Raw genomic sequence first — 26,192 nt, 5'->3', positions numbered from 1 at the left:
TTTTGTTTGTACAGAAACTTTTAAATTTAATATAATCAAAATTATTCATTTTATATTTTGTAGTGTTCTTTATCTCTTGCTTGTTCTTAAATTCCTTTCTTTCCCACAGATCTGACAGATATACTATTCTATGTTCACCTAATCTGTTTATGACTTTCCTCTTTATATTTAAGTCATTTACCCACTCTGAGTTAATCTTGGTATAGGGTGTAAGATATTGATCTAAAGCTAATTTCCTCCATATTGTTTTCCAATTCTCCCAGCAGTTTTTGTCAAATAGTGCATTCTTGACCCCAAAGCTGGGATCTTTGGGTTTATTGAACACTATTTTGCTACTGTTATTTATCCCTCGTCTATTCCATCACTTTCTTAAGTCTACGCAGTCAACAAAATAAGAAGTCAAGCCCTGATTTGTAGTGCTTGCTAACTTTTGAAGTGGAAATGCTCACGCTGAAAATTTAACAATCGGCTCTGGGTTCCAGCTGGCTCCAGTAGTCCTTTGGATCTAACACAGATTACTCAATTATTGTTTGTTCTCTGGTACATCGAAAGCGGTAAATGCTACATTTAAAGTAGGACTTGCTGGCTGGGGACCCTTCCCAAAGATCTGTTTTTCAGTTACCTAGGAACCCACTTGCCACCTATGCACTACCTTGTGATGAAAAAGAAAGAAAAGATGATAGCAAAGAGTTACTGTCCATGAAGGCCAGAGATCTGAAGTCAAGGCATATTCTCCAGAGAGAAGGCTCAGTAAATATGAAATGATCAATAATTATTGGGCCTTTTGAAGAATTCAGCTGATTGAGAAGTAGCTTTTGGTATTCAATTGATAGAGTATGGCATCAAAAGGGGGGAAATGGGAAGAGATTTAGAGCAAGAGGACAGGGAGGGAAAAGAGGAGTTAGGAGAGGGAAGGGAAAGAGAGAGAAAGTAGAGGAAGGGGAGAGAGAGAAGGAAGAGAGAAAGAGACAGAAACAGAAAAATACAAAGAAAGAAAGACAGAGGCAGAGTAGATTTCTTAGTCAGTCTTCACTGTTGATGGATTTTAAATTCATCACCTGGAACAGGGATCTCATTCAGTGAGTCTATCTCCAGTTGTACACTGGGAATCACTGTTCTACTGCCCCTCTCTTCACTGTAGGGGCCATCATTGCAAGGAAGGTTAGGAGTAAGTTTCAGAGACTGAGAGATGGATAAAGGTTTAAAAAAGGAAGGATGTTTTAACCACTAAGAAAATAACAGAATAAATTGAACACATGGCAAATGCCTTTTCATACAAAAAACCCCCTCTATTTCCCGTGGCCTGCTCCTCCTCCCTCCCCCAAGAAGGATAAGTATAAGACCCAGATATAGGGATGGATGAGAGATCATTAGTTCAACTCCCTCATTTAAAGAAGGAAATTGAGGCCTTGAGAGGTCATAGAGCCATAGATTTCAGAGCTAGAAAGGATCTTAGGTCTCATCTAGTCCAACCTACTCATTTTACAGATGAGGAAACTGAGGTTCAAAAAGATTAGTTGAAATAACTTGGGCTATCCATGTATTAATGGCATGAGAATTTGAACCCAGGTTCCCTGATTTCAAATCTAGTATACTTATTATTATTTTTACTAGGAAAAAGTATTTTAGTAGAGATAGCTTAGGAACAAATTTCCAGCTAAGCACGAGTAATTATAACCTGGGCACCTGCACATGGCCTTCTCTCTTGGGGACATTCTCCCCAAGGACATCCCTGAACAGGAGGGCAATCTTCAAGTTACCATCTGCAAGGAGGGGCATTTGGAAGCAAGTCTTTCTGATCAATATGAAGAAAGAACAAACTAAAAACATTTGTTTTTATTTCAGAACATTCTTAAAAGGAGCCAGAATGGATTAGTGGATAACAATGTGGCTTCAGAGTCAGGAAGACTTGAGTTCAAATCCAGCCTCAGAACTTACTAGTGGGGTAACTCTGAGCAAGTCCTCCAGCCCCTCTGAATCTCAGTTTTGACTTGAGAAAAATAATAGCACTAAATAACAGTGGTTGTGAGGACCAATGAGATAACAGAGGTGTCCCCAAAATCTTAGTTCCGCTTAAAGCTTTACTAGCATCCTGTATAAGTAAAGTGCTTTGAAAACTTTGAAGCCATGGACAGAAGTAGATATTAGCAGCATCCTCATCATCACTGGTGTCTGCCCATGAGCCCCAGGCAATTAGCTTCCTAGAGGTTGGCTCTTCATGACTTTGTCATTATATGTTTTGAATGTGTTAGCGCTTATGGTTCCCCAGTTGGGATTTGTAAGACGCAGCGATCCCCACAATTCTATTTCGTTCTGAACAAACCTGGAAGGGATCTTTAAGAAGACCACAGACCTGGGAAAGAAGACAAGATTTGGAGACAAAGGACTCAAACTGAAAGCCCGATTTTGTTCCTTAACTTCGTATGACTTAATTTTCTCATTGTAAAATGAGGGAGTTGGGCTAGATGATCTCCTAGTTCTTAATTAGACGATTTCATGATCCCACCCAGTGACTTTATGTTACAGAAAAGTTAAAAAAAAAAAAAGATGGCGCAGGAAATGGCAACCACTCTAGTATCTTTGCCAGGAGAACACCAAAGGGGATCCTAAAGAGTCAAACGTGACTCAAATGACTCAAAAACTACAACAAAAGAAGTTCTAAAAGTCAAATGACTTCCACAAAGTCCCAGAGAGAGTTAGTGGTAGATCCAGAATTCAGATGTTGGCCTTCTAACTGAATCTACTGGCCATTCTGCTATTTGATTTTTGCTAGTGTGCATACTGGGCATCCAGGTAGTGAGTAATGCTTGGAATCAGGAACTCATTTTCATGCGTTCAAATACAGCCTCAGATATTTTCTAACTGTGTGGCCCTGGCTAAGTTATTTAACCCAGTTTCCTCCTCTGTCAAATGAGCTGGAGAAAGAAATGGCAAACTGCTCCAGTATCTTTGCCAAGAAAACCCCAAATGGGGTCCCAGAGAGTCAGGCAGACTGAAATGACTCAAGCACAACAGTGTGGATATTCCTTCATTAGACCCAGAGCTCAACTCTACCAGGAGAAAGCTTCATGAGCTACAATGGCCAAACATAGAGTTCATCTGCCAACGGCCACTGTTCTAATGAGGAGTCTTGCTTGCTTTGGCCAGCCTGGTTCTCAGACAGCAGGTAGAGACAAGCACTTGACCTTCCAGTCTAAAAGTCATCCCATCTTGGTAAGACCTTGACCAGACCTTGAGTCCTGCTGTCGTTGTTTTCGAAAAGCCAGCCAGGATCACTTCCATTCCAAAAAGAGGCATCGAACCACACTTTCATGGAGGCCTAAGAATAGCAAATTACTAAAAAGGCAGATTGCAATGATCTGCTTTTTCTTGGAAGGCAGTTGTGCAGCCTTCATCGTAAAACCACTGTAGGTGCAAGTTCCCGTGTGTTTGGCTTTTATAAAAGTGTTCTGCATTATCTGTCTGAGAGACCATGACTCAAAAGCCACATGCCCAACTGTGTTATTCTTGACTCGATATGCCCAACTATTTCCGGGACAGGCCATTAAAATACATTATTTTCCATTTATTTTAATGGCTCTTTAATGCATTATTCATAAGCAGTATATATAATGAATAATCACCCACATTTTTATGCCACATCTTTTTTCGATTTCATGAGGATTTCAGAGGGGATGGAGCATAAAATGTGAATTACCACTATCCAAGGGCAGCTGTAAATACATGCCATTTTTTTCGTCAAACTTCCTGCTTAGAGAGAATATGGCTGATGCTCAGGTTTGTGCAAGATGGGCTTGACATTATGTCTATCATAAAGTATGTATGTGTGTGTGTGTGTGTGTGTTACCTACACACACAGGCTGATCTGTTTGCTTGGAGAGAGAGAAATGAGGGAGAGAGAGAGAGAAAGACAGAGAGAGAGAGAGAAAGAGAGAGGGGGGAGAGAAGAGAGAGAAGAGAAAGAGAAAGAGAGAGAGACACAGAGAGAGAGAAAAGAGAGAGAAAGAGAAAGAGAGAGGGGGAGAGAAGAGAGAGAAAAGAAAGAGAGAGAGAAAGAGAAAGAGAGAGAGAAGAGAGAGAGAGAAAGAGAGAGAGAGAGAGACGTGACTCTGGATTGTGAAATGTGCCACGTTTAGGAAAATGAAATAGACTGGGTTACTCTTTGTATATGGATTAGATAGATGGGGGAGAAGGGGAAAAGGGTTTATTAAGTGCCTACTGTGTGGGAAGGAAATAAGCATTTATTAAACTCCTACTACATGCCAACCACTTTACAAATTTTATCTCATTTGTTTTAGATGGATGATAGATCAGATAGAGTTAGATGTGTGGGAAAGGGAATTGACTTGTGATTGAATTGATACCAGAAATTTCCAGGTCAGCATTTTCTCCACAATTCTTAGGGCATCTCTAGGAGATACAGAATGGATCAAGTCAAGGAAATGACTTGCCCAGGGTCACACATTGAGAATATGGCAAAGAAAGGTCCAAACTCCAGTGCCCTTGAATCAGAAGTGAATTCTCTATTGTTTAGAATTTCCTGAAAAAAAGAGAGGACTGATGCCAGAGTCTGACTTGCTCGGGACTGGTGCTATGGGCACAAGGGTTTATGTTAAATTGATGATTATATGCATAGAGAACCTGGCTGCGGTGAGTCTTTCCAGACTGGATGATGCCCAATGCTCCTTCTCACAAGCCCTAACCTCTGTCAGGGCAACACAAGAGTCAGGATGATTGGTGACGGCTAGGGAGGCAGTGGGTGATCTTGGCATCTTTGATGTCTTACCAGCCTCTAAGCACTGCACGATGCTTGGCTGCTCCCTCACCTTTGGTGTCTGCCTGTCACCCAGCTCTCACCTGTGGCTCCAAGAAGTCGGGCACATCCCAGTAAAACTGTCTCAGCAGACAGGCTAAACCAGGCTGAGGGAAGCCCACAGGCTTTAAACCTGTTGGTGACTTAGGAGGATGTCTACCCTAAGCAAGTGAAGACTTCTCCCTGCAGAATGGGCAGACAAGAACAATTTGTAGCTAGTTAATGGGCTGGCTAGAGAATCAGCCTTATCCCTGGTGGCCTTTAAAAAGAAAAACATGGGAATGGGGAAGGGCTTTCTTGCTCTGTCACATCAGGGTCCAAAGGAGTACAGATCTTTGAGGAGTGAGTCATGAGGGGCAGAGACCGCCATGACAGTCCAGAGCTGAGCTATAGGCGAGAGTAGGTTTGGAAAGCCCAGCAGGCTAGCTCTTGGGTCCCATTTGGGGGTGAGTGAGGACACCATGAGAAAATAAAGGACACTAGAGCCCTGCCTCATTGGAGATGGGTTTCCTTGGCTACGGGTATTCCCTGTGGGTGTATCTCTCTACAAGTGCACGCGTTTGTGTCTATTCTCTCTTTGGTCCCTTTTCTTCTCTGACTTTTCTCCTTTAGGGATTTCATTAATTGGCTTCATAATCACATCCCTCTAGAAGACTCTCACATCTCTGTCTCCTCCCTGGATCATTAGTTTCTCATTTTCAGTTGCCTGGCAGGTATCTGTGGCTGGATATTCCATCAGCACCTCCAGCTCAACAAGAACAAGATTGCATTCATCATATACTCCCACAAAACCGGTCTCTTCCTCTAATGTCTGTTGATGGCGCCGCCATTTCCCCAGGCTTGAAATGTCTTTGACTTTCAGTTCCTCTTGCCCCCCCATGGCCAATGCAAACACATCCCAAGTTCTGAAGATTTCATTGCCAGATGATCTCTTCCTGTCCATTCTCTCCTCCCTCTCTTGGGACCTGGCACATATCAGTCACTTATTAAATCCATAAGAATTAGTTGTTTGGGTATTCGTTATATTCCACCCAGATGACTGTAATAGCCTCCTTTTTTTAAATTTAATTTTTTAAAGCCTTACCTTCTGTCTTAGAATTAATACTGTGTATTGGTTCCAAGGCAGCAGAATGGTAAGGGCTAGGCAATGGGGGTTAAGTGACTTGCCCAGGGTCACACAGCTAGGAAGTGTCTGGGGCAAGATTTGAACCTCCCCTTTCTAGGCCTAGCTCTCAGTCCATTGAGCCAGCCAGCTGCCCCTAGTCTCTCTCTCTTTTAAACCTTTACATTCGATTTTAGAATCAATACTGTGTATTGGTTCCAAGGCAGAAGAGCAATAAGGGCTATGCAGTAGGGGTTAAGGGAATTGCTTGGGATCACATAGCTAGGAAGTATCTGAGGCCACATTTGAACCCAGGACCTCCTATCTCTAGGACTGGCTGTCTATCTAGTGAGTCACCTAGTTGCCCCCTGCAATAGCTTCTTAATTGGTTTTTCCACATTTAGGTACTTCCTTCTTCAACCATCCTTTAATGCCTGAAGAATGTTCTTGCTTCCCTTTCCCTTCTTTCCTTCTGTCTATGCCTGCTCTAACATCTCCTTTCCTTCACCATCCAAACTTTCAGGAAGTATTCCCAGATAGCTTGGTGATATGTAGTGGGTAGAGCACTGGACCTAGAGTTAGGAAGATGAGTTCAAATTTGACCTTAGTTGTGTGACCCTAGGCAAGTCACTTAATCTCTGCCTGCCTCAGTTTCCTCACCAGTAAAATGAGGATAATAATGGCCCCTACCTCCCAGAGTTGTGAGGATAAAAAATGGTAACATTCATAAAGGGCTTTGTAAACAATAGACCTTAATGAGTTATTATTATTATGATGCTAACAATCACTCTAGAGTTCAGTCAAACTGACTTCCTGCTTATCCTCCATCTATGTAACTTTTGCCCGAGTTGGGTTTGGTTTCAAAGAACAATCAGATCTGGACTCTAAATCTAACTTTCTTTCCTCCATGCCACTCAGAGGCAGCCTTCACGTCCTGCTTATGGGAGGGATCCTCTGGGACCCATTGAGGGGGAGATTATGCCCCTCTCCAGCCATTTGTCCTTTGTTCCAAATTTAGCCTCCCTGAACAAAGAAAAGAAATGAAGGTCACAAAGGCTGTAGAATAAACTATCCCTTTCTCCAAGGAGACAGTGTGGCACAGTGGAGAGGGTGCTAGTTCTGGAGTCAGAGGACTCAGGCTCAAATCCTGCCTCTGATGTCTTCTCACTCTGATCTCAGGAAGACACTTAATTTCCATGGACCTCAGTTTCTCCAATTGTAAACTGAAAAGATGGGCACTATGACCTCCGAGGTCCCTTCCTGCTCTAGATCTTGGCCCCTGTGGTGCCCAGGATCCTTTTGTCCTCTTGTTCATTTTTTGGAGTAAGAATCAAAGCCTGCATTCTGGACCCATGCATGGGTTAGTGATGCTGGTAATCTAGGGAATTGGCCATACAACACTCTAATTGCTCAAAAAACAAGCTGGTTGTGCTTCCCATTGCTTGCCAGCTTTGGCTCCATCACCACCACAGAAGCCACTTTTTAGAATAATTATGAAAGTTTGGAAAGGACAAAAGCTTTTCATTTATGGAGCATCAGCTCTCATGCCTTCCTTATGGTCCTCTGGAGGGCTGTGACTACTCAGCTGTTTTATGCCCGAGTTCATTTCCATCACTAACAAGCACTCATACATGATTACCCTTGGAATTGCAGAATGCTAATGTGGGAAAGGCTTTGCACAGTCAGAATTTTCTTTAAAAATAAAAAAAGGAGAATGGGGTTAGTGTTAGAGAGCATGCTGGGTAATTCTCTATTTGATTAAAGTTTCTGGTACCAGGAAAGAAGCATCATCCTTTTATGTGTTGTTGTTCAGTCATTTCATACTCCTCATGACTCTATTTGGGATTTTCTTGGCAAAGATAATAGAAAGGTTTGCCATTTCTATATCCAGCTCATTTGACAGATGAGGAAACTGAGGCAAACAAGTTAAGTGACTGACTCAGGATCATACCACTAGTAAGCTAAGTGTTTGAGGCTGGATTTGAACCCTGATCTTCCCAACTCCACACTCAGTGCTATTTCCACTGTGCCACCTATAGCACCTCAAATTTCAACATGCCCAGAACAGAACTCATTAGACAAAGGCTCTTTGAGTCACCCCTCTTCTAAACTTTCCCTTTTCTATGGAGGGCACCATCATCCTTTTAGTCATGAAGAACCCCAATTTCAAATTTACATCACATATCCAATCATTTGCCAAATTTTTATATTCCTGATGTTGCCACATCTCTTGTATATCTCCCCTTCTCTATTTCTGCAGCCACATCCCTACTTCAGGGACTTATCAACTCCCTCCAAACTTATTATAGCCTTCTCATCTACTCCAATCCCTCCTCCACACATCTGAAAAAGGGCAGGTATGACCTCTACTCAATAAACTCCAGTGGCTCCCTACTTCCTCTAGTATCACATATAAGCTTCTGGGTTTGATATTCCAAGCTCTTCTCTATATCCTGAGTCATCACCAGTTGTCTTGACTTTTGTCTTGTCACTGGATTTCAATGACTCTGGAAGAGAGAATGAGGCTGATGACTTTGTGCAACTCTGAATCTCTTAAATTCAATTTATTCAAGAGTCAAAAGTCATCTCCAATGAGGTCATTTTGGTATTTCTCCATATAAAGGACAACAACCCACCAACCAACCAACATACCCCTTCCCAACCTAACTGTCCTTTTTTCCATTCCTCATTCTCTGCACTGCTCTCTCATCTCCTTGCCTTTTCACTACCAATGGTCATAGTGAAATATTTGCCATTGGTTGTGCTGGAATATACATTTCAAGGCAGAAAAGTGGTAAAGGCTAGGCAATAGGGGTTAAGTGACTTGCCCAGGGTCACATAGGCACTTCACCTTTTGTAGTCATTGGTTTCTTCCATGACTAAGATCAAATGCCACTTTTTACAAGAGACTTTCCTTGTTCCATTAGCCATCCCTCTCATTATGTAATCTTAATTTGATCTGTATTTTTCTACAACTATATATGTGCATATTATTCATTTCCCTTGTTAGAGTATAAGCTTCCTGATGGGTAGGGGCTATTTTGCCTCTGTACTTGTGTCCCTAGTAATTGGGACAGTATCTGGTGCTTAATAAATGAGTGCTGTTTGGATGGCTTGATTGATCTTGGGGGCAGCCATTTAGACACCTCCCAGAGTACATTTTCCTGTCATTAATATACCATGTCATAAGCTAATTTGAACATTTGTCTCTTTGTGTCTCTGGGGGCTTTGACTGGCCCATTCATTGAGACAATATAGATAGATTCCCTCTCCCATTTGAATATATTTCAGGGATTTTTAACATCCGAGGAGTCTCCTGTGTTTTAACTAAAAATAAAAGTGAGCCTGAGGTTTTCCTGGCAGTCTTGGACACAATTACTGATTGCCCTGCATATAAGCCTGGACTGACCTATTGTCAATAAGGTATTGCCTTTATTTGGAGCTGGGGATCTTAACCTGGGGGGCCACAGACTTAAAAAAATTGTGATATATATATATATATATATTTATTTTAAACCCTTAACTTCTGTGTATTGACTTATAGGTGGAAGAGTGGTAAGGGTAGGCAATGGGGGTCAAGTGACTTGCCCAGGGTCACACAGCTGGGAAGTGTCTGAGGCCGGATTTGAACCTAGGACCTCCCATCTCTAGGCCTGGCTCTCAATCCACTGAGCTACCCAGCTGCCCCTGATAAATATATTTTAATAGAATTCATTTCTTTGTAATTTGATGAGTTTTTGTTTAAAAACATTCTTCTGTGAAAGGGACCATAGGCTTCACCAGACCGTCAAAGGGCACAAAAAAAGAGTAAGAACTCTTGGTTTTAGAGGGAAGATGGTACAATGGCAAGAGTTCTGGATCTGGATCATGGCTTTCATACTTACTAGCTTTGTGTCTGTTATCCCACTGTAAAAAGGAGATAACAAAATCACCCACCTTGAAGGGTTTTTGAATGGATCATGGGACAACCCTTAGAATCAGAGCTGGAAGGTCACGGAATCTAACTTAGCAGCACCCCTGCCTCCTTCCAATCTTAGGGTGCTCCCCATGGGGAAACTCCCTCTACTAGTGCAGATTGCTGATAGCTCTACACTTTTAAAAATTTAAAAACTCTTATCTTCTGTGTTAGAATCAATATTATGTATTGGTTCCAAGGCAGAAGAAGAGTAAGGGCTGGACAAAGGGGTTAAGTGACTTGCCCAGGGTCACACAGCTAGGAAGTGTCTGAGGTTACATTTGAACCCAGAACCTCCAGCCTCTAGGCCTGGCCCTCAATCTAGATGCTCCCTTCTAAACTATTTTGAGAGTTGTTTTGGGGCACCGAGAAATTGACAGTTCTATGACAGAGATCAGACTTGATCACGGCCAAATCTAACCCTAACTTGGCTTCCTTCAATTCCCAGCTAAAATCCCACCTTCTACAAGAAGTCTTTCTTGATCTCCACAATTCTAGGGCTGTCCCTCTATGACTGTCTTCAATTTATCCTGTTTTGATTTTGCTTGGATCTAGTTTTTTTGCATGTTGTCTCCATGAGCTCCTTGAGGGCAGGGTCTTTCTTTTGCCTTTGTATCCCCTGCTCTTAGCACAGTGCTTGGCACCTGCAAATGCTCAAAAAATGCTCCTTGACTTGACTGATTCTCTTCCACTATCACTAGTTTCCTTCTCTTTTGCAAACATTAAAGAGCTAAATAAATGTTGTTATTGGGTTTTCTCCCAATCCTGATGGATGGATGGATGAAACTACAATAGCTAAACATTAAAGGATGCTGCTTTCTTTCCATTGGCTGGAACACACAATGAGAATAGGGGCTCTGGCAATAAAATCCCCAGGGCCACCCACTGATGATGCATCTTCATTTTAAAATATGACTACCTCTTAGAAGATACTTTAATTAACATTCTCCTATCCAGTGTAGCCATTAAAAATATAAAAAGCAGCCCTTTGGCCTTTTCCTCTCTACTTCCCACTCCCTTATAATAAATGCAGGCAATTTAATCCTCCTGGGTGACCAGAAAGAAAAAAAATCACAAGTAGGGGTCCAGCTGCTAACTGCATGTCAGAATGAGCTCGCCCAAAATTAATTGTACATAATTAAACTGGGGCCAGTGACATTGCTTTATTAGACAAAGGAAGGCACCCTAATAGCAATTTGCTTTTCTCTCAGGTCTGGAAAAGGAATAAAATTACTTTTCATAATTCAATTGGTTTTGATCACATTTAATTCCTTCTATTTCTTCTTTTCTTTCCTCACCAAAGTTATCCTTCAAAAGGGTAATAACTGAGAGCATCAGGGGGTAGTCCTCGGACATCTGGACAGGTAACAGCTTCATAATCATGATTTTTCAAATAAAGGTATTCAGTCAGCTCTCATGAATTCAGACCATGTGACCATTTGGATGTAACTCGAGTTTACTCCTTAATTTAGGAAACTAATTGTATTAATAATACAATGACAAGTTCCCAAAGGTTCTATGTGGGGCTACTAGAGAAGCTCTACAAGAAGAGCATTCTCTTCTTTCCATGGTCTGCTACACAAAGTCGATACTATGGCTTGGAAACAAAGATAATTTTTCCACGCTCTACTCAGAGTAGATCAAGAACCATCCATTCTGGCCCCATTCATTATAGGGGATTTCACATACCTTAATGCTGATACCAAAAAGAAATCATTTTCTCTCTCCAAAATTACTTTGGTCTGATTTGCTCTCCCATATGTGATTAATTAGAGCTATGGAGGTTTAGGCTTATTTTTATCTACATACCTCAGAGGCAGACCCCCACCACCCCAGGAACCTGCTACTAAAAGTCTCTATCCAAAGAATCAAAAAAGGACTTTTCAGGACAATTATCTTTTTTTTTTTAAAATTTTCCTTTAAATATTTGGTATTCTGCTTGTATACTCTGGTTCCAGAAAAGGACAAAAAAGACTTGGGAGTCTGGATTTGGAGATATTAGAATTGTTGTGCCATGTAAGCTGTGATCCTTTCCAAAGCAGCTGCGAAACACACCCCAGATCCCTGGGGGAATCTCTCTTATTGACAATCACCCCTGTGCCTGGAGAATCGCAATGCTTCCTCTTCTCAGAATACAACCCCATTAATTACATTTACCCTTTATGAGAAAAGATGCCTGACACGTACAAGGGGTGGAGTGAGAGAAGACAAGAGAGGACGGAATCTTACGAGTTAAAGGGGCTTCTTGCTAGCGTTTATTTCCTCCCAGATGTCACAGACCCAGAATATAAAGCAAAACTTCCATGTTTATATTGTAAAAGCTCATCCCGTCTTTTATTTTAGTACTAAAAGCAAGTTTCCATCCTCTAGGATAACAAAAGGATAAACAGAAGTATAGAAAGTCATGCTAGAATTAAAAAAAAAAAAAAGACTATAACTAGAGGTGGGGTGTCCTGGCTTCAGATCTGACCTCAGACATTTCCTAGTTGTGTGACCCTGGGCAAGTCACTCAATTCCACTTGATTAACCCTTACCACACTTCTGCCTTATAACCAATACTTAATATTGATTCTAAGGCAGAAGGTAAAGAATATACATATATTCTTTATATATTTATATATTTATAAATTCATATAAAATATATAAATTTATAAAAATATATATAAACATATATATTTATAAAAAAAGAATATAACAAATATAATAGTTCTTTTTTTAAAGCAGGTTGCAATTTCATTGGCATACAGAGCAAACAGGAAAGAAACTTCCTCTTCTAATGCTCATCAGCATGTCCTCTGTCCTCCGCCACTTATGGTCTCAGTGAGTTGCCTGATCAATGGACACACTAGGTTGAGGAGTGTGATAAGGGAGGAGCATAGTGCTGTCAAGGGCAGGACTTGACACTTGGGGTACAGCCTTTCTCCAAACACCATGCCCACTTTTCTGATTTGTAGAGACCTATTTTGGTGTTTTCCTTTAATGATATTTGGCTTTTAAAAAATTCTGTTGACTTTTTTTTTTTTTTTTAAGTAGAAAGGAGGCAGGTAGGTGACTCAATGGATTGAGAGCCAGGCTTGAGACTAGGAGGTCCTGGGTTCAAATTTGGACTCAGATACTTTCTAGCTGTGTGACCCTGGGCAAGTCACTTATCCTCCTATTGCCCAGCCCATACTACTCTTCTGTCTTGGAATACACAGTATTGAGTCTAAGATGGATGTAAGAGTTTAAATAAAAGAAGAGGAAAAACACGATGAAGGTCAGAGCATCAATTTAAAGAAAAGTCTGGCTCAGAGCATTCATTGAATTGTTTTTTGAATTTTTTGAAGCACCACCTGTATTTGCTCCCTTTCAGTGAGCAGCCAGGAAGGTGTATAGGCAAAGAATTGTGGTTGGTGCCTATCCCTCACGCATTGGGAGCTGTCCAAGGCCCACTTCTACTATACAACTTGTTAGACTAGACAGAAAGACAATTGCATGAGCCCACAACCTCCCAGAGAGTCCAGTGGTCACAGAACCAACCAAGATGGCACTCCAGACTGGGAACTGAGAGAAACAACTGAAATCTCCTTTCTCTATGGTCCTGATGCTGCTCAAATGTGATTTTTATAGTAGATGCAAAGTCTAATTACAGCCGCCAATGCAATTTATATAAACACCAGAGTGAAGTAATCAAAACAAGGGGAAAATATACAGCAGGATGCCAACAATAGAAATCAGAATAGAATATTGCATAATTTTAATGACCAAGCTTGGATCTACAGACGAGACAAGGAAACGAGCCTCTTCTTTCCTTGTAGACTCGAGGAGCTGTGGATCCCGAGTGCTACCTATCCGGGTGTCCTCGATGACTGCATTGGTTACTTTTGCTTTGAGCTGCTTTTTAAATGCTTTGTTATAAGGCTCTTGGCTTCAGATTCTTCCTGGTTGTGTGACCCTGGGAAAGTCACTTAACCCCAAATTGCCTAGCCCTTCCTGATCTTCTGCCTTGGTACCAATATTTAGTGTCAATTTTAATACAGAAGGTAAAGTTTTTTTTAAAAAAATAAGATAAGACATATAGGAAGTAGGAAAGAGAATAGTAAATATGGTTGGGGCAGCTGGGTGGCTCAGTGGAAAGAGAGCCAGGCGTGGAGATAGGAGGTCCTGGATTCAAATATGACCTCAGATACTTCATAGCTGGGCAAGTCACTTAACCCCATTTGTCTAGCCCTTGCTGATCTTTTGCTTTGGAACAGATCCTTAGTATTGATTTTAAGACAGAAGATAAGGGTTTAAAAAAACAACAAAATCAGAGTCTGGCTGGGAGAGAGGAAGTAAAGGTGACATCAAAACAAATGCTACCAATAGTAATTTTTAAAGCAAAGTTAAAATGAACCTTGCTCTTGGAATGCAAAATTAAAAAAAAAAAACACAATACCAGGCTATCCTCAGAAATCTTGCTCAAGCTACTCTCCAGGAGAATATACTTCTTTTCCATTGGAACTTGAGCATTCGGTTCAGTGATTTCATCAGAAGAACGGCCACATCTTGGATGAAGAAAGGACCTTTGACAATCCTTTGATTCCACGCCTCTCAAAGTATGGTCTGGGGACTCCTGAGTGTCCCCCAGACCCCTTTCATAACAATAGAACGGCATTTTAATTTTTAATATGACGCATATAACCCACATAAACAAAAACTCCTTTCTTTTGGGGGGGGTTCCACAATTTTTAAAGGAGTAAAGGGGCATTTAGACCAAAAAGTTTTAGAATCATTGTTTTGATCTAACCCACTCATTTTACAGATGAAGAAAGTGTCCCAGAGAGATCCAAGTAACTCATCAATTTCTTGACCATTCATTTCTTTGTCTTGTTATAATAAAGCATAAACTGTTTATTGCCTTCAATATAGTGATGTGTGTGTGTGTGTGTGTGTGTGTGTGTGTGTGTGTGTTTACACATGGGTTATCCTGACTCATACAAAGCTTCAAGTTTCCACTGAGCTCTTCTAGGCCTTTGGGGAGAAATCCAATAATATTGTGCATTAATGTATTTTCCAGGTTTTGCCTCAACATGAGCTAAAAGTGTTAATATTCCTTAAAATGCTTACCGTATACCCATAAGGTAGACGAATTACATATAAATATGGAGGAGCCCAGGGATTACCATTGGGGGTTTATTAACCATAACATATTCTTTGAATGCAATTCTGCCTAATTACTAATGGCCCTAGAGAATAAGAAGCCCTTACAATCTTTGCAGTTGTGTCGTAGTTCAATGCAAAGAACCAACGGGGAACTAATGATACACCCTTAAAGGAAATAACTTTGCTGGATGATCTAAGAGGGCCATGAGACAGTCTTTGGTGGGTTTGGTTGGGAGATGGTGGGAATGTAATTAAGCACTGCTTCTGGAGGGTAGAAATAATTTCAGGAGAGATAACCCAGAATGAGACTCCAAGAGGCTGATTTCTTCTCGAAATCTCTCCTGAGTCAGGACCCCTCAGGTTTAGATGAAAATGTTTCAAATCATCCCAGCGTCTTATAGTCTCTCATATCCATCCTTCACAGACTCAAGGAAAAAACCACTTAGTCTTTAGAAGTTGCTCACGAATTAGCTGTTGAATGGTGATACCAAAGACCATCTTCATCTAGAATTCGTAAGCTTGTGATCTTATTGGTGTAAGGAGCTCCCAAATGAAGAAACTCCTTTCACCAATGCAAGTTGGTGCCCACTCTGCAACTCAAAGTCTTAGAAAGTTACCTGGATGGAGACGTTAAGGGTCACCCAGCCAGCAGGAGTCAGAGGCAGGACTTGACTCCAAAGACAAGCTCTCTCTTTAATTCACTATGTCATGTACTATCTTTCTAACTCCAGAGTTGAGATGAAAACATTTAAGAAGAGCATAAGATCATCCTAAATTCTTTACAGTTGTGTCATAGCTTTGACACGATGAACCAATGAAGAGGTAATGATACACTCTTGAAGGTAATAACCTTGTTGGATTGTCTAAGGGGGCATCAGACAGTCTATGATAGGTTTGGTTGGTGGATGGTGGGAGTATAATTAAACCCTGCTTCCAGAAAGTAGATAAATAACCCAGACTATGGGACATTTTATCCAAAACAATCCTGAGAGGCTGGTTTCTTCTTAATACCTGTTGTGTACACTGGGTTTGAAATCAGAAGATCTGGGGTCATAACCGAAAACTTCCATTGGATGGCCTTGGGCAAATAACTTTCCCTCTCTGGCTCTCAACTACAAAATGAAAGGACTAGATTACATGATCCCTCAGGTTTCCTACCATTTGAACTCTAGGAATAAATGACAAGAGATTTTGAAACAAAGCTATCTGCTAGGCTTTTTAATCATTATCTGGCCTCATCATCCATGATGGCCAGATGACAACTACTTTTGAACTCTAGCATTTCTGTCTTTGGAATGGTACACGAAGATGACATTTGGAAGAGTAGTTGGACTTCACGGAATACACAGAAAGAAGTTGTTTTAGAGGTGACCATTTTGGGGGCTGTTGGGGATTTATTTTTAATCTATTTCAAAGAGGTGAAGATTCCAAAAGAATGGAACCGATCATGAATGGTATTAAACCAAAAAGAGAGATGAATAAGAAGATGTCAGCAACTGCTAATTCATCTACCTAGTCTCTTATGTTCACAAAGTCTCTGTGAGAGAGGTCTGAGTATTTATCAACAGTATCCTTAATGAAGGAATGAGAAAGAAACAGGTAGACCACATCTTTATGTGATTGGAAGTGTAGGGATTGAAAGGTCTCATTGTGTTTAGTCTTTGTGGTTTAGTAAAATCATTTAACTTGGAAAAACTAAATGCAAGCTTCTCCTTCAGTAAGATGTCTCTCCCAGGCTTATGATATCATAAATCTGACCCGAGTTAGAATTCAGAGATTGTCTGACTGTCCATATCAGGAAAAATGTAAGACAGAGAGACACCCACTTGCCAAAGGTATTTTCCAGAGTCACAGAGGCACTTCTGTGGGAAGTAAAGATAGAAATGGAATTCTCAAAGGAGCCATGACACTTCTCTTATGCCTTGTTTGCTGATGCTGGACCCCTGATTGAATCTATAGGACCTCCTCTTTGTGACCAATGGCCATGTGAGAGACTAGCCTAATAGTATACACACTAAAAACCAAGTGGATAACTAATGTACAGAATCCAGATCACAGTGCTTGGTTGAATTACTACATCAGTACAGTATAATTTTCTGGCATAGGAATCATAGATGAATGACGCTGCTGTTCAGTAGCTGCATCTGACTCATTGTGACCTCATCTGGGGTCTTATTGGCAAGGTTACTGGAGTCATTTGCCATTTCCTTCTGTAGCTCATTGTACAGATGAGGAAATTGAGGCAAGGAGGATAATGTGATTTATCTAATGTCACATAGCTAGTAAGTATCTGAGGCCAGATTAGCACTCAGGAAGATAATCTTCCCGACTCTAAACCAATACCCCATTCACTGCATCACCTAGCTGCCCTAGAAAAGTGTGCTAGATTCTATCTGGAAAATTACAGATCACTTTTTGCTATAAAAATTCAATTTTTAAAAATATCAACATTTTCCTGGTAATATTCTACAGCTGCAAATTGTACCACATTCACAATCTCAGAAAAACCAAATGTGGTGATCCAAAGACACATGGGGACAGGTTGATCTGATGTGGTCTTGGAGAACTTTGGTGAATTTGGCCCTAGAGCCCAAATTCTTAATTATGGCTCTGCCCAACTACAATCTGCATAGCTAGGGATACTATACTACTTTCCCCCCTTTGGAATAAAAAGTGTAGGTTGCTTGAAGCATAATACAAGTGACAAATGATAGCTAATGATGATGATGAGATATTTAGGTTCATCTTGAATTTCCAAATTACCTTTAATTTAGAAACTCTCCAAATGAGAGAATATTTGTAAAGCGCTCTGCCAACCTTAAAGCCAGTTAACTATTATGATGATGATTATAACTAGTAGTTATATAATGTTTTAAGGTTTGGAAAGCACTTTACATATGTTTTCTCATTTGATCTTCACAACAACTCTTTGTGGGAGAAACAACACTTATCTCCTTTTTACTATGGAGAAGTTGAAGCTGAGAGGAATTAAATTATTTAACTAGGGTTGCACAGGTGGTAAAAGTCTGAGGCATAATTTGAATTCAATTTTTTGCCACCACAAAGATCTTTTTTGTGACAAAAAATTAGAAAATGAGGGCGTGTCCCTCGATTGGGGAATGGCTGAACAAATTTGTAGTATCTGATGGTGATGGAATACTATTGTGCTGTAAGGAATGATGAACTGGAGGAATTCCATGTGAACTGGGAGAACCTCAGTTTACTGATGCAGAGTGAAATGAGCAGAACCAGGAGAACACAGAAAGTGAAGCCAATTGGAACAATCCAATGTAATGGACTTTGCTACTAGTAGCAATGCAACAAGCCAGGACACTCCCGAAGGACTTATCTAAAAGAATGCTATCTACATTGAGAGAAAGAACTGTGGGAGTAGAAAAGTAAAAGCAAAACAAATGACATAATTTATCACATGTATATGTGGGTATGCGGTTTGGGGTTTAGGCCTTAAAAAATCATTCTATGCCAAAAATAAATAATTTGGAAATAGCTATCAAATGACAACATTTGTAAAACCCAGTGGAATTGCTTGTTGGCTCTGAGAGCAGGAAGGGAAGAGGGAGAGAAAGACAATGAATCATGGAATCATGGAAAAATATTTTTAAAATAAATTAAAAAAGAATTTGAATTCAAGTCTTCCTGCCTCCCAGTCCAAAACAGCCGCTGGCCCCTCTTGATGCCTCTTGAATATAAGAGAACATCAATAAAGACATGGATGACCAGAAAAGGAGATGTTTTTTTTGTTTGTTTTTTGTTTTTATCACCAGTGCAGAATGGGGCATTCAAGTATCATACCAGTATTCAAGAAAACTTAAAGACTTGGAGGAACATCTTCAGCACACTGGGGAGATCTGAGATTGCTGGGAGGCTCAACCTTTTTTTTTTTTTAAACATTTATTAATATTCATTTTTAACATGGTTACATGATTCATGCTCCTACTTTCCCCTTCACCCCCCGCATCCCCCCCACCCATGGCCGATGCACATTTCCACTAGTTTTGTCATGTGTCCTTGATCAAGACCAATTTCCAAATTGTTGGTAGTTGCATTGGTGTGGTAGTTTCGAGTCTACACCCTCAGTCATGTCCACCCCGACCCATGCGTTCAAGCAGTTGTTTTTCTTATATGTTTCCTCTCCTGAAGTTCTTCCTCTGAATGTGGGTAGCATCTTTACCATAAATCCCTCAGAGCTGTCCTGGGTCATTGTATTGCTGCTGGTACAGAGGTCCATTACATTCGATTTTACCACAGTATATCAGTCTCTGTGTATAGAGTTCTTCTGGCTCTGCTCCTTTCGCTCTGCATCAGTTCCCAGAGGTCTCTCCAGTTCGCCTGGAACTCCTCCAGTTTGTTATTCCTTTTAGCACAATAGTATTCCATCACCCGCATATACCACAGTTTGTTCAGCCATTCCCCAATTGAAGGACATCCCCTCCTTTTCTAGTTTGTTGCCACCACAAAAAGCGCAGCTAGAAATATTTTCGTACAAGTCTGTTTATCTATGATCTCTTTGGGGTACAGACCCAGCAATGGTATGGCTGGATCAAAGGGCAGGCATTCTTTTATAGCCCTTTGAGCATGATTCCAAATTGCCAGCCAGAATGGTTGGATCAGTTCACAACTCCACCAGCAATGCATTAATGTCCCAATTTTGCCACATCCCCTCCAGCATTCATTACTCTCCCCTTCTCTCATTTTAGCCAATCTGCTAGGTGTGAGGTGATACCTCAGAGCTGAGGCTCAACCTTTTTGAAGCACTTTAAAAACTCTGCAAATGCCATTTCATTATTGTTATCCTCTTCCATGGAAAGCCAGGGAGAAGACAGGGAGGATGAGATGAGATCTGTTTTGGTGGAATCAGTGCCCTCACTGATGAAATCAAGAATCTATCATTATTACATCATGGCTCTCATAGAATTGTGGAATGTAAGAATTAGAAAAGACCCATCTACTCATTTTGCAAATGGGGAAACTGAAGCCCAAAGAGACTGAAGATAAAGCCTAAAGTTATGACAGTTCTAAAGAGATGATCCAGAACTCGTCTCCTGACTCCAGAGATTTTTCCATTATAGCATCTTGCACCAGTTTGTTCCCCAAATGGCAGAATTAGCTCATAATGACTTCTGGTCATTAAGAACATTTTCTTTTTCCTTTTTAAAACACTAGTTAATTAATTAAGGATATTTTTCCATGGTTACATGATTCATGTTCTTTCCCTCCTCTCCTCCCACTCCCCTCCTGTAGCCAATGCACAATTCTACTGGGTTTTACATGTGTCATTGATCAAGATCCATTTTACTTTTCTTGATGAAGACCTTGGAGGGAAAAGGACAGTTTCTAAGTTGAAGAGGGATCTAGAAACTCAAGGTGAGTGTAGTACTTCATCACTACTGCTAACAGATTAAACCTGGAGTCAGAGGTTCTAGGTTCAAATCCCATCTCTGACACTTCCTACTTGGGTGTCCTTGGGCAAGCCACTTACATTCCCATGGCCACCATTTCTTCATCTGTAAAAGGAGGAGACTGGACTAGGGGACCAAGTCTAGATTTGTGGCTCTATGATCTTTGTTTAAAATACGGAACATCATTTGGCAAAAATACTGCGCAACACGGCATATTGACAAAGCTGTCTAAAAGTAACAATCTTAAAAAAAATCCCAAAGGGAGGAACAAAAGATTGAGTATTCATGCAAATTACAGTGGGCTCAAGCCATCATGGAGATTTTGGTGCCAAATGCAAGTTTCGCAAAATAATAGGCCTTCGAATCTAAAATAAATTCAAGCGATCCTTCAAGAAAATCAGCCAGTGGACCAGTGAGAATGAGAATTGTGGTGTAACTGGGAGCCTGGAGTGGGGTTCTTAGAATCCCCTTCATTTCCTGCCATCCACAGCATCGCATGGATGATGCTGGCAGCTCTGGAAGGGCTTAATGGAAATGTTGGTGGGCTGCCACATTGGGGATGGCTTGGTTCCATCCTGGCAAATACTAAATCATAACTGAAATGGGTCTAGAGAAAATGCACGATAGAAAGCTGACCTCAGACAACTTGGCCACTGGAAAATCAAAAGAGAAAGAAGCCAGCGCCCCAGTGAACGAGCTCGGATCGAGATGGCCGCCCTAAGGATACCATCACCCCAAGCGTTTCCAACTTCAGACATATTTTGTCCGAGTCCAACACTAGGCAGATGTAAGAAGCCGTTAGGCGTGTGGGCATGTGCAAACACATGGATCAAAGACAATGACTCCAAGGAGCTGTTCACTCACCGGGATGAAAGGCTGGGTTTCCCACTTTTGCTGCAGCTGGTATAAATTCCTGGGCCATCATCAAAGAAACTCCCAAGCGCCAACTTCTGCCTGATGGATTCTCTCTCGTTTTTCTGTGCCTAGAATTTTGGGACGAGAACCAAAGGTACTGATAAGTGCACAGCCCATTCCCACCAGCCCTGACCAACCGCACTGCTAAGTTTCTTAGGGTTGTAACGCTAGACGGGAATCGTGCCCACGTGGCCCACCCATAACAAAGGTGGCCGAAATGTTCAAGAGAAGCTGATGTGAAACATGAGGTGCTCTTGGCTTGGTGCCCTGGGCTTGTTCTCCCCTCTGCAATCAGATTTCATTTTTCTGTGTCCTTTCATCATTTCTCTGGAATCTCTGTCATTATCTTGACCCAGACTTGGGAAGGAGAGGACACGACTGTTCTGCAGAAAATCTTTCCCTGTCCCCCCACGTGCTAGCATCTTCCTATATCCGATTGCGTTCCTTCTGTGTGTTGTCCATATCCTGCTTGTGCCTGGCTTCCCCAGTAGGAGACAAACTCCTTGAAGGCAGGGGCTATTTTCATTTTTACCTTCCTTTTTATCTCCAGCACTCACAACAGTGTCTGGCACATAGTAGATACTCAATAAATGTTTGCTGATTGATTGATGGGATTTTGAGAAATCCTCTAGTCTAAGCAAATTCAGACTAAGAAGTCTTCGTATCAATGACATGGAACTATAGATCTAGATCAGGAAGGGACCCCAGAGGTCATCTAGACTAATGCCCTCATTTTACAGAGGAGGAAACTGAGGCTTGGAACAGTTAAGGTCACACAGACACAAATGATGAAGCCAGAATTTAACCAGGTCTTCTGACTCCAAATCTAATTCCATTTCCATGCCACCATCTTTCTTGTATATGCATGTCAACCCCTTTGCCCTGCCCCAACATTCTCTGCTTCAAACAATCAATCAATGAACATGCATTCATTAAGTGCCTAAAGCATGTCAGGCACTTTTGCCATCCTACTGAAGGCCCAATATGCTTCCCCATCTCTCTTCAGCACCTAGCCTGATTTTGGAAGTTTGGGGTCATAGGAAAAGGTGACTAATTAGAATATAGAGCACTTTAAGGTCTGAGAAATACTTTAGCTATTTTTTCCCAGTTGGTTCTGCTCTTGTAAACATTAGGTGGCTAAGTGAGTAGAGCAGTGGACTTGGAGTCAGGAAGACCTGAGTTTGAATCTTGTTCCTGGCATTTATTAGCTGGGTGACCCTGGTCAAGTCATTTAACCTCACTCAGTCTCAGTATCTTCATCTGTAAAATTAGAATAATAATAATAACAATAGCATCTTCCTTTTCAGAGTTGTTTTCAGGATCAAATGAGGTAATGTACTGGAAGTTCTCTGTAAATCTTGGAGTGCTCTATAAATGCTGGCTATTATCATGATTCTATTTAAGACGTTTGAATTTGCTTTGTATGTGTGCTCTATGCTTTGAAGGGAAAGAAAGACAGATTGGGCAGGAAACAGGTTGTAGAAATTAGATGGAGATGATTTGGGTGTTTACAACATCTTTCCTTTCCCCTGTGGAATGTGGCCAACCCAAAAGCCTAAGAAATACAGGCAAAGGAAAGCGATCATTGTGAGACAGAAGGGATCCTGGATGGAGAGCAGCTCTGAGATCTTGGCTCTCCATTCTCTGTAGCTGGGCATGGCATCCTTTCTGAATTCAGGGAAGGGTACAAGCTGGTGGTCACCACATCATGTCACAAAATCACAGTCACAGATCAAAGAATGAGAAACACTGGAAGGAACTTTTGGCATTATCTAGTCCTTATTTTCTTGAAGAAGAAACTGGGAACCCCAGAGATCCAATTGTTTGACCAACGTCACACAGCTCGGCAGGGCTAAGAAGAGACCTGCCAGCACTTGGGCAATGGCCAGCTCCTGGGGCTGCTTTCTTACCATCTCAGAGTTAGAGAAGGAGACTATCTCACCTAAGCGCTTCCTTTCCACAGAGGAGGTGATGGAATCCCAAAGAAGTGAAGTGACTTATCCAATGTGAATGGCTTATCCAAAGTGACTTATCCAAGTTCATACAGATAGCAAGAGACAGAGTTGGGATTCAAACCCAGGTCTGCAGAATCCAAGTGGGGAATGGAGAGAGGGACCAAACCTCTGATGTCATCAAGGTGGACCACTCCTGGAACCTAAAGTTCTTCCGGCCATGCAGATCAGAGACTCCTCTAAAATATATATCGTTACAGAGTTGCTGGGGCGCCCATGGTCACTGGGCTGGTCACTGCCATTGGCAGAATTTGAGTCCAGCCCTTCCTGCCTCTGAGTCTAGAGTCTACCCACACGAGCAGGCTGCTTCTCTCCACATTTCATAGAATTCCTCTTTCCCCCTTTTGGCACATCTCCAAAGTGGAAGGGAATTGGATTACTCACTCTTTCTGCGTACTCTACATTCAGCAAGGTAATTATTGTTACGTATACAATTGTAACGCTGACTTTACAGATTTATTCCTAGTGCTTTCTAGAGTAGCATCGAGCCCTGAAAAAGCAACTAAAAGCTTGCAGAGATAAATAAGAAGACTTTTTATTTCAATGATGACTTTCCAACTTTGTATGAATACATTAAAAAAAATGTAGCCTGAGCACCTGGGAGAATCTCGACGAAACAGAATTCACGATCTCTTGAAATTTATAAAACCTCCAAGATACGGCAATCTATGAAAAATGTCAAGTTGAGCTGATTTTATCAGTGTCACTTGTGCGTCTATTTTTCATTCTATGTAATGAAAGTAAAAAAAAGAAAACCCGATCAAAATGCATATAAAAATCAAGCCTAAGGACTGGGTCATTGACAAGGATTTTTCAAATCTATTTTTATTTTTTTGAATCCTTACCATCTGTTTTGGAATTGATATTAAACATTGGTTCCAAGGCAGAAGAGCAGTAAGGGCTAGGCAATGGGGGTTAAGAGATTTTCTCAGGGTCATACAGCTAGTCTGAAAGCAGATTAGAACCCAGGACCTGCCATCTCTAGGCCTGGCTCTCAATCCACTGGGCCATCTAGCTGCTCTTTGAAATGGACTTTCAAAGAAATAGTGTAGAACTCTGATCAATACAGGGATCAGAAACATGTAACCATGGGAAAATATTTAAAAAAATACAGGGATCAGTCATGTCTGATAGTGAAGGGTATCTTGTCTCTCTGCAGAGAGGTGCTGGCCTGTGTGGGCAGAATGAGGCATATGCTGCCAGACGTGGATAGCGTATTGATTTGTGGTACTTCTTTCTTACAAAGGAAGGTTCCTTACAGAAGGAAAGTCACTGGGACACACTCTCTGTCTCTCTGTTTCTCTGTCTGTCTGTCTGCATTTCAAAAGGCATCGATTTATTCTTTTTTTTAATCAATCACAAATATATAACACATTTCCCACTGCCTTATGCTACTCAATGTAAGAATTGAAATACCTCTTTGTTAAATACTAGCTATTTGATAAATATTTCTTAAAGAAAAAATAAAGAAAATGTATAATGATATGTTTGGCACAGGTGGTGTTTGGACATCTTTATTGAAAAAGTTACCTAATATTTTCTAGAAGTTTAAACACTAAGAAAAAAAAGTTCAGGACTAGGCCTTTGATTTCATGACTTGGAAGATTTAATCTGAAAGTGGGAATGACCCGAGAGGGCAGTTTTCTCTCTTTTCATCTATATTGAAAATCAGCACAGCTTCATTCTCTTTCTACCTTAAGCTGCTGAAAGGCAAAGCAGCAGAGTAGAAAGTCTATCAGATTTGAAAGGATGAGGATCTGGGTTCAAATCGCACCTTGAAAATTGAGCTTAGTAGATGTGGAATCAGGGCAGATCACTTCCCTTTAAAGAGTTTCTGTTTCCTTCCTTTGAAGATGATTATGGCACCCACCTCTCTGGGTTGTTGTCAGGAGCAATTGGAGGAATGTGTGTAAAGTATTTTGCCAATTATTATACAAACGCTAAAATGCCCTAGAAGCCATATTTACTCTTCTTCTTATTCTTATCATTGTCGTTACCACTCCTATTCTAAGGCTATTTGCTGAGTATACCAAGTATACCAAGAATTCTTTTATTATTGTTCATCATCATCATCATCATCATCATCATCATCATTATTATTATATAATATGCTTATTATTATATTATATACTTTGTTTATTATTACTATCATTGTTGTTACCACTCCTATTCTAAAGCTATTTGCTGAGTATACCAAGTATATAAATAATTCTTTTATTATTGTTCATTATTATTATTATTATATATTATGCTTATTATTATATTATATACTCTGTTTATTATTATTATCATTGTCGTTACCACTCCTATTCTAAGGCTATTTGCTGAATATTCTAAGATACTTATCACTAAAAGAATTAGAATATATCTAAGATCTGTGATTTTGTGAATGAGGGGGGGGCTTTCCTGACTGCCATATTTTGTAACCCTCAAGCTAAGAGATAATTTAGAAATGACCAATGCTCAAAACAAAAACAAAACACAAAACCTCAGCCAATACCTGTTCCTCAAGGCCAGCCAAGATCCGTGCATCTTTATGACACCCACATTCGAGATTTCCATTCAGCCCACAGCCTCTGGCCTCTGAGACCCCATCCTAACATTCTCATGTACCCTTGACTTCTTTCTTGAGTGCTTTGTCTAAGGAGAACATTAGCCAGTTGTCTCAGTAGGGATGTTGACTTCATCTGTAACACCAGTGCCAAATATATTATTAAACACTGAACTTTCTTTCTTTCTTTCTTTCTTTCTTTCTTTCTTTCCTTTCTTTCTTTCTTTCTTTCTTTCTTTCTTTCTTTCTTTCTTTCTTTCTTTCTTTCTTTCTTTCTTTCTTTCTTTCTTTCTTTCTTTC

General features: G+C 40.7%; 1 protein-coding gene across 1 annotated transcript in view; it reads right to left on the bottom strand.

The window, feature by feature from the left end:
* LOC123242821 (schwannomin-interacting protein 1-like) overlaps positions 1-26,192 on the bottom strand; it is a 161,108-nt gene that overhangs the window by 11,592 nt on the left and 123,324 nt on the right. The window contains exon 3 of the mRNA XM_044670925.1: positions 21,279-21,397. Coding sequence (XP_044526860.1) covers positions 21,279-21,397 — 119 coding nt within the window. The remainder of the gene's footprint in view (positions 1-21,278; positions 21,398-26,192) is intronic.

This window comes from Gracilinanus agilis, chromosome 3 (genome assembly GCF_016433145.1).
Source record: "Gracilinanus agilis isolate LMUSP501 chromosome 3, AgileGrace, whole genome shotgun sequence".
NCBI classification, from domain to species: Eukaryota; Metazoa; Chordata; class Mammalia; order Didelphimorphia; family Didelphidae; genus Gracilinanus; species Gracilinanus agilis.
Note: the sequence above shows the minus strand (reverse complement) of the source record. Positions and strands in the feature narration are given on the sequence as shown.